This window comes from Phalacrocorax carbo, chromosome 5 (genome assembly GCF_963921805.1).
Source record: "Phalacrocorax carbo chromosome 5, bPhaCar2.1, whole genome shotgun sequence".
In the NCBI taxonomy this organism is placed as follows: Eukaryota; Metazoa; Chordata; class Aves; order Suliformes; family Phalacrocoracidae; genus Phalacrocorax; species Phalacrocorax carbo.
Genome location: NC_087517.1, coordinates 55118223 through 55137105, shown reverse-complemented (window position 1 = coordinate 55137105; position 18883 = coordinate 55118223). Strand labels below are relative to the sequence as shown.

At 40.7% G+C, this 18883-nt stretch overlaps 1 protein-coding gene across 16 annotated transcripts in view; it reads right to left on the bottom strand.

The window, feature by feature from the left end:
• Positions 1-18883, bottom strand: part of PTPN5 (protein tyrosine phosphatase non-receptor type 5) — a 90249-nt gene that overhangs the window by 64104 nt on the left and 7262 nt on the right. For 14 of the 16 annotated variants that reach the window (XM_064452556.1, XM_064452553.1, XM_064452558.1 and 11 more), the window contains one exon: positions 51-160. The exons of 1 other annotated variant lie outside the window; for it this stretch is intronic. In XM_064452556.1, coding sequence (XP_064308626.1) covers positions 51-60 — 10 coding nt within the window. In that variant the 5' untranslated portion in view covers positions 61-160. Of the gene's footprint in view, positions 1-50; positions 161-775; positions 884-18883 lie in introns of those variants that run through there. One more of the 16 variants, XM_064452557.1, reaches the window with a different exon arrangement.

The window sequence follows — 18883 nt, the reverse complement described above, 5'->3', positions numbered from 1 at the left end:
CTGTACTGAAGTGACAGTATGATATACCTGATCTTTCTTGCCTTACTTACCATCTGACATGCACTCAGTCCTTCAGTCACATAGCAGCTCAGTTCCAATGTCTGCTCCAGGACAGATGGTCCTCTGGGATTACCGTTTATATCCTTTATGCATTAGAATCCTAAAAAATAAGTGAAAAATCTAAGCTTTAACACTATCATATGTCCAAGAATCATCCAGGGCCTTTACACATAACTTTTCTTGAAAAGAAATTCTAAAAGACCATGATGTGACATTCATCCATAAAGGCAGTATCAAGCCACTGATCTGTGGGGTGGGAAGAAGAATGGAAAGGACATGAAGCATATTCCTGTGTTGCTATTGACTCACTTGCTTTTGCTTATTGCCTGTGTACAGGAACTGGGATCTACCCCAAGCCTTCCAGGTGTCCGAAGGGTACGTACCATAAAGTCTTTTAGTATTTAAGGAAAAGGGGACAATCCATAAGCTAAGCTCCCTTAGGAGCCATCTGCTCCATATGGAAAAAGCCTTCAGCTGAAATCAGAACGGCCAATTTCATTAAAATCTGAGAGTGCTTAAAGGTCTCTGAGTACAAGACAGAGACCCTTCCTACTTATTTGAGATGGACTGCTGAATGTGTCATACCTACCACATAGGGGGGCTAACTGAATACATAATTTGGAAATAGACAGTCCATCACAGCCTCAGAGACTGTGTGTCAAACATGCCACTCAAAGCACAGCAAAACCACGCAGAGATGTAGAAAGAAATTCACCTCTAAAACTGCAAGGACTTCTTCCTTCTTTACAAATTCTGCTAAGGGAGGGGCCAGAGATGTGTTCTTTGTCCAGATGATACCGTGCTCTGCCTCCACGGCTTATATGATTTGTCATCTACTTTTAAAGCACCTTGCACTGTGAACATCAGGCCAGTTCATCCACAGTCTCATCCAAAGACCACAGAAACCAATACAACTCTTTCTATTGGTGCCAACATACTTTGCATTACAAGCCCAATCAAGAAGTCTTCTGAAGAACAAGAGTATAAAGGGCTAAATCTTGAAAGAACCTCCCCCTACAGAGGTCCTGTTGAAATCAGAAATCACTCTGTTGAAACAGAGTGTCCATTTCACTAGAAACTGATCTTTCCAGTTTTGAATAGGCTAATAAATCAAAGACTGCCTAGATACTCAGACACTGTGTCTGACACTGGGACATGAGGTGACCACTGCATATAGATAAGCACACCTGCATGTTAAAGAAAAACATATTTAAAAGCAAGTCACATTCTTAGAAGACATCAGGATACCAGACGACAGCATCCAGGTAAAAGCAAGTCAGCAGAATCACGTGTGAGGCACTCCTCAAAAAAAATCACCTCAACCAACACAGCACATCTTAGCATTGAGTAATCCTCTGCTACCCAGGACAAGGGAGGATAGTCAAGTGCTCCCTAAGTCAAGGGAAGAAACTTGCTGTAAAGATCTGGACACATGCTATGTCTTTCACTTGTAATACAAACATAGTATGGAAGAACTATGTAGGTCCAAGAATAAGAAACACTGTCTGTGCACACAGTGTGTGTCAAAACATAATCTAAAAGTTATTCTTAAAACCAGAAAAATCAGGCATAAAGCATACAGATGGTATTTATTCTTTTATAGCCACTTAGAAACACCTCTCCCTCCCTCGCAGGAAAAAATGACAGTTATTTTCAGCTAGATGTTTTTAAGTGTGTTTTCTGATGTATTTGCTTAAATCAATGCTCGAACACAGAAAAGATGTCTTGCAGGCAACTCCTAAGGGGAGCCAACCTTCTTTTACAGAGCAGGTGCCACTCAAAACAATTAACAAGCCCCATAAAAAGACAGTGTGGATAGTTCTGAGTCTACCATCAACACCCCCATTGCTCCTCTGAAACTTCTGGCAATGACATAATCACCAGCTCTGTATAATGGTTCCCAAGAAACAGGTTTTGCAATGCACTCACTCCACTCCAGCAGCATATCCATGAGGTGCAGAACCAAGGAGTAACTGGATTTCATAACTGATTGCCACTGGAAAAAAGGAATTGGTGCCTCTTTACGCACTACTGAAGGCCAAAGTGTATGCCCAAACCACATCAAGCAGTCTAATAGAAGATGTTATGCCTCTGTATACAGCTCTCCTTATGTTAACCTTGCCTTTACACAAAGGACTCCGGTATCTGAACAGGTTGGCCCTGTATATAAAGTATTTCTTCTGTTAAGTGGAAGTGTAATTGACTCTGCATGCTCAGTCCAATGCAAATGGAAGACAACATTGATAAAATTCAAGCAAGAAGTGCTTAGTGCTTTTACACAAGCAGTCTAAGAATGTGTACACATGGTTACTGTGGTTCAGCTGACACAAGGTAACTTGATCACACATTTTAGTTTTTAACATAAAGCTATTTGCAATGACAGCAGCCCCAAATGCTGTTCCTTGACCTTCTTTAGTGCCTGCAGTACATATTCAAATGCTGGTATAAAAGGGTTTTCTTTACATACACTGCACACCAAGCACAGGAACCAGGTACCATGACATTTCCAGAGAGAACAAATGAATAAGAATTAATGCTGAAGCTGTAGGCATAAGTCCTGTATCTCTAGATCCTTGTAGCTTCTAGAAAGAAAGAGTTACCTCTTTTTAAGCTATGTACAACTGTTGTAGCCTGCCTGCAGTACAGGTGCCTTCCCAGATTCCACACTCAATCCCTTTCTCCACACTGCCTCTAAATTCAAACATTCCTCCTCTGCTTGCTCTTTCCCCCACCACACTACTTAGGGACAAGTGTAGTTTTAAACTCTTGAAGGAAGTAAGTCCATCTATTGCCTAACATGCCCCATCTTTCTGTCTCTCCAATAGCAGGTAAACAATCAGAAGAAAATACCACTAAAGCAAAGACAGTTAGGAATCACTCTTGTCTCTGAAAATGTTCAGTCTTATTCTCAATTACCACGCATCTTGCAGTTATTATCAATGCAAAACTGATGTGAAAAAAATATTTAGATTTAGTAGCATTTTACACCTACTTTACACTGATATAGAAGAAATATGCTGTCATGTGCCCATGATTATAAGGAAAACCTTGGAGGCAGAGTAGCTTTACAGAAAGCTATTCACCTTAAACAATAATGTAATACAACTGCATAACCTTGCTTTTAAAACTCTTCTGTGTCCTTCGTTATACTGACATGAGCAGCCAAAACTAGTCACAGGAGCACTTAGTCATGTGCATAAGAGCCAGCAAAATCAGGCTCCAAGTTAAGAAAAGATTTCAGCACTTCATTTTGCTCTTTGTGAAACCTCTAGAGGATGTGTCACGGAGGACTGATAAGCAATTGCAAAACTTCTGGTAGCAAGTACTCAGCAGCACATTCAGGCTAGTTCATGGAAGCAAGAATTACTTTATCTTGTGCTCTCTATGATCAAAACCCCAAGTTTTTAAACTACCATGTTAACTTTTGCTGAAAACACTGGCATAGTCTGCCCAAATGCAAGCAAAAATTGTGCACGCAATTATCTGTATCTACACTTTGGCACTGACGGAGCAGCAAAGCAGGTTAACGTGGAGGAGCATCATCACAGAACAGTAACACAAACCCAGAGGGCAGAACGCAAAAAGAGAAAATGCTTTATTGCTACTGTTCACTTTTTCCTTGTTCTGGTAAGGATGTAGAATCTATTCCAGAGAACACATTATTCAAGCAATCTGTAGCGATGGTGTGTTGTAAGGTGTTCCCTCACTCCATCTACAACCCCAGATCAGACAAGAGTATTTGCCTGAAAAAGGACTACACAGAGCCACACACTCTCCAACTGTTTGTCCTTATACTCCCTTTTCTCCATCTTAAGAATGGACAAACCTAAGACAGGGCCAAGCCTCCTGGGACTGAGGAGCAGAAACTTGTTATTAACATAAAAAAGCGTGTACATAATTGGCTTCTGTCTTGGGATCTGAAAACCAAGTTTAATTAACCAGCTGAGTGGAAAGCACAGTGTATATAATGCAGAGTCTCCATGGACGTTTGCCCCAGTCATTCCACACAACCCCTTGTAACTGCTAGTCCACATAATAGCAGGTTTTGCTGGTAAAGATACAGTAACTGGGGTGAGGGATCCAGATGACAACTTTCACAGAGATCAAGAAAGAAGAAACAAGTGTTTAAAATAGAGACCAAGCCATATTACACAGGCTACTAAGTAGTTCTGTAAGGGAAATACAGCTTTGTTGCTTCCTGAACTGCTACAAATTAGTTTGTCATCAGATAGAAGGTCATTCAGGTCTTAAAGAATATTGACAGATCTGCCACTCTCAATGAAAGAGAGTCCTGGAAAGAGTCTGAAGACTTCTGCCTTTCTCTACCTACACTCTGGAAGTCCGCTTATATTGCATGCTTATACAACAGTGAAAAGTGTGAAAGACTTGGAAAAAAATTAGCTCCAGGAACAACTGAAGACTGTACATTGAATACTTCATCATCTGGTTGCCAGGCCACAGAACTGTAACTTGGTGGTCTGGGATTTTGTTTTTTGTTCTCAGTGACTCAATTTTTTAAGATTCAGCTCAAGAGATGGTCTCCCATTCTGTGTTTGCAAAGTTCTTAGCTCAGTGGGCCCTTAACATTTCTTGGGAAATGTAAATGAGACTACCATACAAAAAACAAACACTTAAGGTTAGCTTCATGTTGCATTTAAGATGATCTAACCTTCCACTGCTGTAGAGAGAGAGGGGTTTGTTTCATTCTGGTCACTCACCTCTATTACATAGTATCCATCTATCTTATCTATCCATGCAGCAACAAGGCTGCTGCTTCAGCCTACAAAACTGATGGAAAACTAATTAATTTGGGGGGTGGATTAGTCATCGTTGGAGGAGTGAAAAGGGGACCATCTTCAGTGGAAGCTCACTGCTAGATTAAATGCAAAGCTGAACTGCACTCTGCTTAGAGGGATTTACAGAACTTCCCTGGGTGTTCAGCTCAGTAGTATCTGCATGTATGTTTTAAAACTATGGCTAAGCAGGTATCAAACAGAATTCAACTGCTCTGTTACTGCATACTAATTTTTGTCAAAACCTCACAGCAATTTTATCAAAGAAAGAGAGATCAAACCTCAATCAAGGCAGTTAAAATCCAAAACTTCTCAACAGCATTCCCACTGGAAAAAACCTAAGGGTTTTTCCAGTCATTTAAAAAAAGTAAACTCAGATAATTACACAGCATGCACTGCTATCCTAGTGAATGTTTATAGCAATCACTTGAAATTCTGATGTCACTCACAACAGGTATCAGCTGGTAGTTTTAAAAACTTGATCATACATCAAAAACTATGACCAATATTGTTTTCTGTGCATAGAGAGAAACATCCTGCTCAAGGATCTGAACTTGTATTTAAAAACAAAACACAACATTAAGAATAAAAAGCACCCAGTATGGTTCTGAGACACATATGTGGCTGCATTGCATATTCCCTGCCTACACTGACAGTGTGGGAGCTCTGTTAGTCATCTAATGCGCATATTTGCTTGGCACAATGCCTTTACTTTCTTATGCAGGCAAGAAAGATGATCACCAGTTTATTGTATTTTTACATCTTCATTGCATGTTCACCAGTCAGTATGACCAAGCCTTCCCAATTCAAACTACAAATGGTAAGGAGAGAGACCAGTTCAAAGTGAAGCCCAAAGACTGGAAGGTTGTTAAGCATGTCTGTAAAGACAAGGGTGACATTTTAGATTCATTCTGCTTAGATACAATTTTTGGTGGGACCTAACAAGATGTTTATTTTAAGAATAAGGACCTTTTATCGAATAGAAGCCTAATTTAGCTTTGCTTTCAAGCCCGACACAGATCCTTTTACTATCTTCAAGGGCATTAGGGGTTCTCAGTTGTCTTCCTTCAACTGCCCTTCTCTGCCTCCATTCTGGAAGAAGCTGGAACAGAACCTGAATTTAGTTTTCATGTAAGACTGTCATAAGATCTCCCTGCCCAGATTCCAGCAGGATCACACAAATTCCATACTTTTGGCATCCCAATTTCATTTAAATCATACAAAGCACATACAAGAAAGGTGTGCCTTTTTACTGTAATGCTGAGGATGAAATCCGAAGAGAAAGGGAGGGAGACAGAACTTCCAGATGCCTCATTGTCACTCTTTCAAGGTCTGACTCTGGCCATTTCCCCTCCCAAAGGCCCTGGATGCTGCAAATTAGTATTTTACCATGAGATACTTCACGTTACAACCTGCTTTGTATAGAATTAACAAAGCACCAATTCAATTTCTTTCTCACACACAAGGGAAGAAGTGCTTTGATGGGAGGTAGCTCATGCTGTTTCTTTGATACCTCGGTGTGAGCCAACTTAACTGACTACTGTATTTATGTCAAGTGTCATGCTGCCCCGCTCCACTGTGGAAACTGGCAAGGCCAGCCTTCAAAAGGAGGCTGTCTGGGACTGCCTTGTAGGACCTCTGCTAATCCCTTCCTAATCCCATAGTGTCTTAGGCAATATGGACTGCCATGTCTTTTCTGGTTTTGCCCTAGATGTGCACAAGCTTGGATTCCTGAGGACTGCAGTGCTTTGGAGTAATGTCTGCAGACTGCATTCTGTGTGTTAGTTCTAGCTGAAGGGAACAGCTTTAGACAAGCAGAAGTTCAGAAGAGGTAAGATCCGGTCTGATCTAGTGGAGCTCTGTCTTTAAATGCTATGATGGTAAGACAGAAGAAATATGTGGGAAGCATCAACAATAATCAACCATCTCAAGTTCATTAGCAATTAATTTAGTGACCTACTAAAGTCTAGCAAAGATGAATCCTGAGAGATTCTGGTCACAGTTACCCTGATGTAAATCTAGATTAACTCCTAGAGAGAACATCAGTCTCCATGACAGCTACTTCAGATTTACATCCAGCTACTCTGAATTTGTGCCCTTGTTTTCACAGCAGTGTGGGAGATCTGTCTCAATACATATAAGCTCTGCTCTCCTGCAGATTCTACAAGGTACACAGTTACACTCCTGTAAAAATCTAACCTCAGTGAAATGAGGAAATAAAATTCTCTGCTCTGATGAAACCTGAGCCTCCCGCATAACATACAAAAAACCTGTTACAGAGCCAGCCACTACAAGTGGTCCCAATATCCCCCTTAGCACTCAGACTTTGGGCAGTAAGGATAATTCCCTCTTGCTGGATTTCATGAAGCAAAATAGCAAGCATCACAGAATCATTAAGGTTGGAAACGACCTCTAGGATAATCAAGTCCAACCATTTACACAACACTGCCATGTCTCCTAAACCATGCCCTGAAGTGCCACGTCTACTTGTCTCTTAAATACCTGCAGGGATGGCAACTCTACCATCTCTCTGGGCAGCCTGTTCCAATGCCTGATCACTCTTTCAATGAAGAAATTTTTCCTAATATCCAATCTAAATCTCCCCTGACGCAGCTTGAAGCTGTTTCCTCTCGTTCTATCGCTAGTAACCAGGGAGAAGAGACCAACACCCACCTCACTACAGCTTCCTCTCAGGTAGTTGTAGAGAGCAATAAGGTCTCCCCTCAGCCTCCTCTTCTCCAGCATAAACAACCCCAGTTCCCTCAACTGCTCCTCATCAGACTTGCTCTCTACATCCTTCACCAGCTTCGTTGCCCTTCTCTGGACACGCTCCAGCACCTCAATGTCCTTCTTGTACTCAGGGGCCCAAAACTGAACACAGTACTTGAGGTGTGGCCTCAACAGTGTACAGGGGCACAATCACTTCCCCCCAGGTCCTCCGCCGGGCAGCTTTCTAGCCACTCTTCCCCAAGCCTGTAGCGTTGCATGGGGTTGTTGTGACCCAAGTGCAGGACCTGGCACTTGGCCTTGTTAAATCTCATACAATTGGCCTCAGTCCATCGATCCAGCCTGTCCAGGTCCCTCTGCAGAGCCTTCCTACCCACCAGCAGATCAGCACTACCACGCAACTTGGTGTCATCTGCAAACTTACTAAGGGTGCACTCGATCCCCTTATCCAGATCATTGATAAAGATATTAAACAGAACTGGCCCCAACACTGAGCCCTGGGGAACCCTGGTCATGACCGGCCACCAACTGGAGTTAACTCTGTTCACCACAACACTCTGGGCTTGGCCCATCCTGCTTAGGACTCTTATGAGTATTAAGATTACCAGATGCTCAGAGTGCACAGTTTTGAGTCCAGTCTCACAAACCTACCAAAATCCCACATAAGTCTTTCCAAGGACATCTTTCTAAGAGGGTAAAGAGTGGGCAAACACCTCCTGGCCATTAGCACTTCCCCATGTGATATACACTGCAGCTGTATCAAAGGAAATTAGACTATGAAAATGGAGTTATTGTCCTGCCACACAGCCCTTCACCCATCTACCAATGCTGCTCTGCATCCCCATGCCTGCATAGCCATCACTCCCCACCCCCCACCCCCCCATTAAGCCAACTGCTGGATTAAAATTATATAACACCCCTTCCCACCCACATGAATCCCAATCCAAATAACGCAGCACTGCTTATTGTTTGTATGCCTCTGGGTGAGCCAGAGTACAGGTCATAAGTAACAAAGAGCAGAAACAGATCACAGGCCACGTAAAAATGCAAGTGCTGTAATTCTGAATTCAATGTACGTCCAGAGAGCTTGTCAAATGGTTTGCATAAACATAATGGAAAGGTACTTATAGCCACTTCTGTTAAATGGCTTAAGTTCACATTAAGAACTTGCACCAAACTCGCTCACATGGGGGTATTTTAAGCAAACTATAAATCTCCCCATAGAAGCCTAACTTTGAAAGAATTGGACACATTCCTACCCCCATTCTGCTGCTGCTGATGTTCACACTGCAAATCCTAACTGCCTTACCTAGCCAGTTCCTGCAAAGAATGATACTATCTGAAGGAGCCCAGCATCTGCTTGTTATTCCTTTGTTTCATGCCATAAGTGGGGTTGATAGGGTTACCCAAGATGATCCAGCAAGCTCAGAGCAGTCTTCATGCATTCATAAGGATGTTGCAGAGCTCTATTCGATTTTGGAATATTTTTTCTGCTCTCATGTGCAATTCCACTCTGAAGACTGCTTTGCCATTAAATATTAGTGCAGATTCATGACCTCTCAGCATTGAGACCATCAAAACAGCCTGATCATCTTTTGAGCAAGCATCATACTAGAAAAGCATATGACATGAGCAAAGGTAGCCAAAATTTTCATGGTTCCCAGCATTTGTAGAGTTCAAACAGCATAAGTCAAGAACATCCACAAGTAGAATACACTGAAAGATATATGTCATCACTAAATAAGCTTTTGTGTCTAGTAGTATTCTAAAATTTAGTAAAAGAGTTAAGCTATTTGCATGGTTAACCCTAGATTGGGCGGGCATATTTTAAATCTATAAAAATTGCTTGAAAAGGGACAGTTGTTTTAGAGTGAAGTGCTTTAAAGGACCCACTCTCTCTTTCAAACAAAGAAACAAACAAAAAGAAACAGCCAGGTTTCTACAAGAAAGAAGATCTGTTCTCACTGAAGTATTTAAATGAAGTGGCTGGAAAGTACTTGGCAATAAACAACTTGAAAACAAAATGGTAATATTTAGGATGGCACACTTTGAAAGATAATATATAATAGCTAAATAAATACTGATCTTTGTAAAAGATGGCACTTTAGCCAAGCAATTCTACACAAAAGAATTTCTTCCACATAGGTCAGTTTGGCTCTTACAGTTAGACCTCCCCAAAACTATTAAACTTTTATGAACTTGTCTATGGATACAAGTTATGTCATAGTATAGTAGGATGAGTATTTTAGAATAGATATTCCAGAATGAATATGTCCATACATTAAGTTGTTTAGAAAGTTATTGCACAGTGATGTTATATAGATAACCTGTGAGTAGTACAGAATATTGTAGCATCCCACAAATAAAAACAATTCAACATTTTTCTGAGATGAAGCAAAATAATCTAGCCTCCAGATGTAACAAGAACTAAGGAAAACCCACGGCACCCTATAACTCTTATCTCAACCTCCATAAAATTACTGGGCAGAAATAAAGCTAGAATTACACACAAATCTCAGGTGCCTTTTCTGAACCTAACTGACCTTCACCAACAGGTGGGATAGAAATTCAACTGGTTACTGAGGGCTGGGCACGAATAACCTGCTTACTTTCTAGAAGACTGACTGGACACAAAGCAATCTGTCTTTGTACTGTTTCTCCAGGATCTCCCCAGCTGACTCATCCTCCTGCCTAAAGTATGGCAGAAGGGTGAAACAATTTTTTTAACAGAGATGAAAGTAAAACAAAGTAAAACGGAACCTCTCACATTATCAGAAATGACTTTATATACTAGCAAGAGACAGACTAAACCCAAAAGTTGATGTCAATTTGCAAACTGCCATTAAATTTCCAGGAAGCTTATCCACCAAGGAGCATACTGCACCCTAGAGAGTCCTTAATTAATAGTGTCACATTTGCAATAGGCTAGTTAAGGTTGTGTCAGGATTTACATTATAAATCCCTAATTATATGTTAGCAAAACGATCCTGAAACTTACTGAAACACAATATACAGGGTTGTGCTCCAGGAAGACAGACCCTGGGAGGAAGGTGGGGATAAAGTGTTAGTATCAGGGTAGACTGGATTTTGTGTTTTAATTTTAAAATAAAGGGGGAGGGGGGGTGGGGGTGTGTGTGGGGAGAACACCACAAAACCTAACAAAACCCGAAAACCCCCACAAAAAAACCCAAACCCAACAACAACAAAAAAAGAGGCAAGCTTGGAAACATTTCAAGTTCTAAAAACAGAGAACATTTCTGGCAGATATTTAAGACCGTAAATGCCCTTGATTCTAATCTCAGTGGGATGTATGGGTGGCTAGGATCCCCCCAAAGAATGAGGAATTACCAGTGTCTAAATACTCATTTATATTAATGGGCATTAAAGGATGCAGCTGTTTCTGGGGTCTGGAACACAGTCCATGTGTACTTGTTCTGTTACTCTTGATTTAGAGAGCTTGATCCTGCTTCCATCACAGGGCTGACGCTGTCTACAGTTCAGGGTCAGGAAGACAAGCACTATAACTTCCAAACGTGATGAAATACACAGTAGATATAAGAGCTTTATGCACAGAATATACTTTGCATTACTCTTCCCATGATGTTTATATGTGGTTTATTTCACAGTATCTTGGCATTGTTTCTTTGATTAGAAAATATGTAGTGTCAAACTTGGAGCTCTAACCCTATCAGCTGGAGCAGAATGCACTGCTCTGACTTCTAATACTTGGAAATGGATTGCAGTAGTGGGGAGGGGAAGCAGCATTAGACAGTGTTAAGATTGTGGACAGAGGCACTTCGTTACCATTCAAGTCTGCAGTAAGTGGTTTCAGTACTAAAGTAAGGCCAGTAAGGTTAAAAGTAAGGATGGTAAGGTCAAAGTAAAGCCACTAAGTGGTTTCACCACCAAATGGAGGCCCATCTGCTGACTGCTTCCTGCCTTCATTGTCCTGAGGTCCAGGCACTGGTGCCCCTAAATGTCCAATGATACTCCACTCTATATCCTTCAGTATTTCTGTTCACCTTCACAGAGGTGAACGTGTGCCGAAGAACAGCCTTCAGAGTGCCTCACGCCTTGGCTGCTGCCAGGTCTGTCCCACCTGTGAACCCCAGACAACTGGCAGTGGGACATGGGAGGATCCTCCTTTTATCCCACCCTATGCATCGTGGTCATCTGTACAGGTGACAGCAAAATGGTATCAGGGCCATGCCACAGCCTCCCCTGCTTGGGCTCTGCCAGCTTAAGTTTGATTACCCATGGGAAAAAAAAAAGCATGTTTCTTCTAGAGTCCAGTGCTGTAGCTCAAAAGGCAGTGGCAGTCTGTTATGACTTTTCTTAGGGAGGAAGCTCTTTTCTTAAAGAGGACCAACTCAGGTCCTAGGCCAGGACTCAGGAGCTCCCCATCCTGTCTGATATAAGACTTTCCAATTAAGACAGTATTGCCTTAATTTTACTTAATTTTATTAAGTATTTGGACACTACAAGCTACAAAACGGCCACCTATTCATGTATGTGAAACATGACCACTCTTTTAGGGCCTGGGTTTGAAAAGCTTATCCATTCACAACAGTAAGACCTTGTATGTTAACAATCAAGACACTCACCCTGACCAGCAATTACTGATTAGATATCATACCATACCTTGCCTTTCACACACTGTTGTCTCCCCAGGGTAAACTACTGTGAGCCTGACCTTCTTGCGTTATTCCTCCCTTTCTACAAACAGGCTGAGTTTATTAGCATGGTAAATTGATCTTAAGAAGGATTCGAACAGAGAGCAGACAATGCTGTAGAAAGAAAACAGTTTTCTTGTTTCTACCACTGTACCCAATGGCATCTTCCTGTTTGCTAAATAGCCACCTGCTCTGGTTAAATTTCCACATTGATCTTGGGGTGCAACACATCACTGAAGGGAGCAGAACCAGTTATCCCAAAAGGATAAATGCAGCACCTCAAACCATCAGTATATCACTACTAAATACCATTTAGCCTATTGCTGCCACAGCCTTAAAAATTAATGAGTTCTCTAGGGAGTATACTGCTCAAAGGAAAGGAAGCTGCTGCCAATACTGTTTTCCTCTCCCTAGCGCCACCTCAAGTCAAAACAGAACAGCAGCTTTTGCCCCCCAGCAGAGTATTAGGATCCTTTCAGACAGAAAAAATACCTATGCTTGTGTGGACTTGAAATTTCACAACCTGCAAGCCATCACCATGTAATCCGATCTTGTCTCCTCCACCATCTGGGGGACTTCTGCAATCAAATTCAATACAAAGAGGAATTAAGCTTCATTTTGGGGTAACTTCTGAAGTTATATTGGTCCCAGTTTTGCAAATATGCTAAACCTTGCTCAGAAATAATGACCTGCATACAACTAAAGGGAGTGCTTAGTTTCTCCAGCTCTAGCGCTGACTTGATTTCTCACTTCCCCTTTTCTGTGCAGCAGTTAAAAACACACTCACAGACATGATATGGCATATACACAGAGACACAGGTCAGCAAGGTTATTTATGTTAGGCCCCTTCTTTAAGGGATTATCTCATGCAAAGGGAAACATCAGCAGATGGGCCTCTGCTGCTGCATCATGTTCCTCAAATGTGAATGCCTGGCAGGTACAGAAGTGGATAGGATCAATCACTCTCTCACCCTTTCCAGCCCTTGCTTTTCATGGCATCACTGCACAAAACAGACGCAAAAAAAAGAAACAGCTTCTTTTGCCTTCCAATCCCTTTGGTAGCCCAAAACCACTCCCTGCATCAAACAGTGTCACTAAGAAACAGTCTGCCAGGAAAAGTTTAGAAATCCTCAAACAAAACGAGTTAAACATTCAAAATTATCATCACTTAACAGCTCCAAAATAATGCAGTAAGAGATTAGCATGGCAGAGCAGCTTTAAAATTTACACTGATCTGAGACCAGTTCTTGAACAACAGGAAAAAAAGTTCTTCTCTAGGACAAAGGACCAATATAATGTAAACCACTATGACTATCTAGCCTGACTTGTTAGCAGGATCTCAGATTTCTGCTTATCTCTAGGCCTGGTAACTTATAAAGCATCACCTCCTAAAATCATGCAGCAACCAAAGAAGAAATTTGGCAATCACAAGAAAGTAGATGCAATGCCTAAGTTCAATATTTCAGGAAATGGCCTAGAAAGCTAGATGGATTAGTGTGGCATTTTCCAGGACCATTTTCCAAATACCTGCTGTGTTCTCAGAATCAGAGATCATGACGTCCATGGCAATCAGTTGCAAAAGAGGAATAAAAAACCAGAAGCAAATGATTCTTTTATGTATCCTGTAGTGGTGGCCATCAGCTCATACGAGTCCATGATAAAGTCCCTTACAAACAAGGCATGTGTGTGTCTCCCTATTACGGACAGAGGAATTTCAACAGCCAGTCCATTATCAGCTAATAGCATTCTAGGCTAACAGTCTATAATAAACTTGATGCCAAGTATATTGAATGTCATGAAAGCAAAGGTAACCGCAGACACTCCTCAAAAGCTTTTTGTCCAAACCTAAATAAGATCTACAAGTTATCACTGCTGTTACTTGTATCTTAAATACCAGTAACTCTAGAAGACCAGCTCTAGAAGACAGTTATCAACATGTGAAAAATTGTCATTAACTCAAAACTTACTGGAAGTCCCTTTCCCTTCCAAACACACTGAACACCTTGCTTAAGGACAAATACACAACACATTGTAACAAAAGGACTAAAGAAATCACAGAACTACAGCATCATATCCTAACCTATCTCACAGTATTTCCTCAATTCAAAAACCATAAAAACAGAAAAATTTTTACCCAAAATTCATGTTAGATGGCACATCAGCTACTGTGCTAAAGCAACACTGGTAAATATTAGGAAAAACAAAGTACTAAAATACTTGAAGCAGCTGCGTGCAGTAATTTCTATATAATCTCCCTGGTTCTAGCTACTTATGCATCATTATTTATCTAGGGTGTGTTCATCTTAAGGTCATCACATATTGAACCCCTTTGATTTACTTTAGCTGACACAGGTAATTAGTTCTCCAGAGGTTTAGAACTTCTTTCTCATTATTGCTCATATTTTTTTGCCTTGGCTACTTGTTTCTGCTGAAGCACTCAGTTGCCACCAATTTTATGCTTCTCCCAGTTAAGCTGTTCGCTGGATTTACAGGCAACCTACTGCATGCTGCATCTTCAGAAATTATAAATGTAGCCAATTCTATGGCTTCCAGGGAAAAGCTGCTTCTTTCATACTTGGACAACATCAAACAGAAGCTGCTAATCTGAGAGGATGTAGGGGACAGAGAGGGCAGTTTGCACTTCCTTGGTTTGAAGCCTTTGTGGCAGAAGGTTGCTCGGCTCTCTGTGAGAGAAAGAGAGAAATATATAGCTAGAGGAGATGACACTTGGGCTGGAGAGGCAACAGACACAGATGGAAAGGATGAAAGCCGTGCACAGAGCAGGAGATATTGGTATCGGCTGAAAAAAATATGAAGGAAGAAAAGCTTGTAGACACAGATAGGAAACTCTATATTCCCAGCTAGAATAAACATCTGGTTTCAAGACAACAAATCAGCTTAAAGATCTGCTCTCAATTTCTACTTCAGTTCAGTATCAACAACCAAGAGAGTAAGCGGGATGCCTTAATAAAGCAAATTCCCAAATGACAGCAGACACTATTCCAGCTAGCTTTGGACTGTCTTCTCTTCCCGGTGTAATCAGCAATCTCACAGGCACAGCTTTACAAATCCCAGGCCACCAGATAAATGCCAGCAGGCTGTGATAGAACACAGTAAAGCCAGAAACAGTGTTAGCAGGACCTGACTTTTAAGCAAGCTTGCCAAGCAGAAGAGAATCTTTTTTTCTACATCTTGGATACACAGGTAATGGTTTCCTCTGTCCAAACACAGAAACTGGTACCATGCCTGAATCAGCATCTTACCACTTGCATAGTTTGTTTGGTTAAAAAACCCTTTATGTAACATTGAAGTCATATCCAGGACTAACACAAAGCAACAGTCCTCAGTTTAACCTAATGCAAGCTCATACAGTGTAATCTAACCCACTCAAGGACAACAGACTGAAAACTGATGTTCTGAGCTGCACAGAATAGACTGCAGATAAAACATATTGTTGCTTAATTGCTGGTTCTCTCATTATCTAGCATCACTACAAAACTTTAGAGCACTGAGTCTCCATTTGTGATCTGCTGCCCACTGGCAACATAAACTGTGGCAAATGGCCAAAACTATATTCAGTAGCAAGACCTACAGTGTTTCCAATCAGGAGTTTGAGGGGTCAGGGTGCCAAAGAGTGCATACAAAATTCAAAGGGACAAAACCAATATTTTTTCCTAAAAAGTTCACTGTTGTACATGATGCTTAAAGCTCAAAAGAGATAAAAAAAGTTAAGAACACATAGTAGTGCCTACTTCAGAAAAAAAAAAACATAACTAAGAAACTAGAGATGTTATAAAACGTACATAGCATGGAGAATATTACACATGACTGCAGTAATTTACCACAAAGAACAGAACACTTATGGGTCTGAAAACATGGTCTAAGACAATAAATAACAGGCTAAAATACACTCAGCATTTGGGCAACTCAAATCCTTATGGATCTGAGTGCAAGTTAGGCATCATGGAACTATGTCAGAAGTCCCCCTCTAATTTAAAAGAAAATGTTAACTATTTTAACTACGTGGCCATTTTAAATGGGCTCTAAAGTGCAGAAGTAACCACCAGCAGAATAAAATAGCCATTACATGCTTTTTAGTCACAGGATTTGTTACAATAATTCACAAAGCTCCCAGCAGTTTCATAACAAAGTAGTCACATCTGCAGTTTCACAGAAATTATCACGTCTGCGCCAACATTTCATCTTATAAATGTTTGCAGGCTCTGATTTCCATGTTTAGAAACAAGCCAATTAGTTGAATTATTCCACCTCTCTGGCTTGCTGTTCTCATACTTAAGGAGCAAATGTTTTGGTCAGTGTATGGAATGGTGGCAGTGATTTGTACTGGCAAGGGAGGCTCTGCTCCTAAAGGAGATAGCTACAGCCAATCCCCAGGCTGTACTGAGACTGAAAATGAGGGAACAAACACTGTTGTGAGTACCAAATGGAAGATGTTCTGGGAAAGAAAATAAATAAATCTAGCCACACTCAACAAGACAAGGTACAGGAAGGAAGCAGAAAGTCTCTGTTCCTAAAAGTAAAATGGGCTCCAGGGAACCATCAGGAAAAAAAATCATATTACCTGATGAATAGAATGGACTCCCTTTCCCAGAATCTCTGGATTATGCTAGAAATAATATTAAGCATATTTTATTTACCTGTATTAAAAAAAAAGGAAAAAAAAAAGAAAAAATCCCTAAAACCCTAAACAGGCAAGTGTAATTCAGTGAACTGAGAGTAAATTCAAAAGTGGTATCATATACCCAAGGAAATACTTCAAACATCATCTCTGGCAAAACAAATACTCTCTTAGAGAGGCTGAACCAAGATGTCTAGCTTGCTTTTATGTGCCCTGACCTAAACAGTACAGCCTGAATCTTGCAAGAGTGGAGAAAAATGAAACCTCAAGCCCATAAGGACTCTCACTGCTATTAGCAGGCCTGCAGTAGTCTACCTTCCCATAAAATAGTAAGGAATATATATCTGTATTTTAAATAGCCCAAATTTTGGTCAAGTCAAGGACACCACTATGGGATGCAAAATTTCATTACTGGTTAAGAAACACATGGAATGCATCCAGGGAGATCCAGCTGCCTGCCTTCGAGTAGGTAGCTACTCAATAGCGGAATTGTAAGAACAGGTCTCCAGAGTGGCTGTGTGGAAAAGCTTCTGGTCCTTGTGTGTTGTCACCACAGCTGCACATGACAACTATCAACCTACAACCCAAGGACTGCTTGTAACAACCTGATTTTCGAAGACCAGCTGGGATCAGTGATCAGGTTCAATGGGCTGTTCTGCTCCCCCATACTTTTCTCAACCAAAGTAGAAACTTCTCAACTCTCTCTCCACACCCTTACTGTTCACTTACAATCATCATTCTACACATGTGTAGTAAAGCTGTGGCCCGGGGAGGATGGTGGGAGGCAGGAACAGGGCTACAAGTAACAACACTTCTTTAAAACTGAAATTAGGTTAAGTATCTGCCTGCCAAACCCCACCCCCACCAAAAAAAACCACCAAAGAAAAAAAAAAAGAAAAAAGCTAGTTACTGTTGGTTTAGCCCACCTAAACTTTTTTAATTGAGTCTTCCAAAAGGATCCAAAGCTTGTTATACTCTAATGGAGCCCTCCCCTTATCTCACACCCATAAAGTATTCACCTCCACCTAAAAAAGTCTGCAATGCTGTTGGTTGCTAAAAATCTCCTGCCATTGAAACATCAGGAAGAAAAGAAGGTAATAATCAGAATGACCTGCTTTTACAGACTGCAAGTCATCTATTATGGAAACGGTTATTATTTATAGCACCTGAGAGATACAGTTCAGAACAAATACCCTCACCATGCAAAATTCTGAGTGTTTTTTTTTCAGTAGTTTTTGTTATTCAATGATACCTGAAAAAGTTCTCTGCATCTTTACAAAATGCCAGCATTTGTATTTCCTATCAAACTCTAAGATACCATTACAGGCTGGTGATATCACTGGTGTTACAAATAGAATATTCTCTCCCACTGAACGGGAGTACCAACTATCTGCAGGGAAAAAGGAAACGTTTGTCTCTCAGGGTGGAAACCACAAGGATTGCTACTTTCTGCGGTGCAGAATTAGGGAAAAAATGAGATACAACCTCATTTTGAAAGTGAGGTATACATTTGTCCAAATGAACTAATCATCTAAATTCATCTAAGCTGCCCCTGCTAACAGGTGAAATCAGCAGAGAATTAAACTATACATTAAACAGTAACATAAGTAGTATGCTGCAGTTTCAATAATGAAAGAAGGTATGCACAACCTTAATATTAGCAAATACATATGGTCCTGTAAGCTTTGATTTAGTCTTTAAGGATGTGAAAGTTTTGAGTTTGTGTGTCTAAGAATGTCAGAAGCAATATATGTAGGTTATGAAAAAACACCCTGAAATTAAGTATAGATGAAATAACTGAAGGTAATCAAAACATTCCAGATTCTCTCATCAATAAAACCATTATTTTTTAAAAGATTATCAATCTAAATTTAAGGTCAATCACAATTTTAGAATATGCTTTAATTCACAGCCCAACACTGAATTTGTTGTAATACTTCTTTTGACTCTCATTTACAATTATTTTATAGGCTGATATGGTCTCGCAGCAC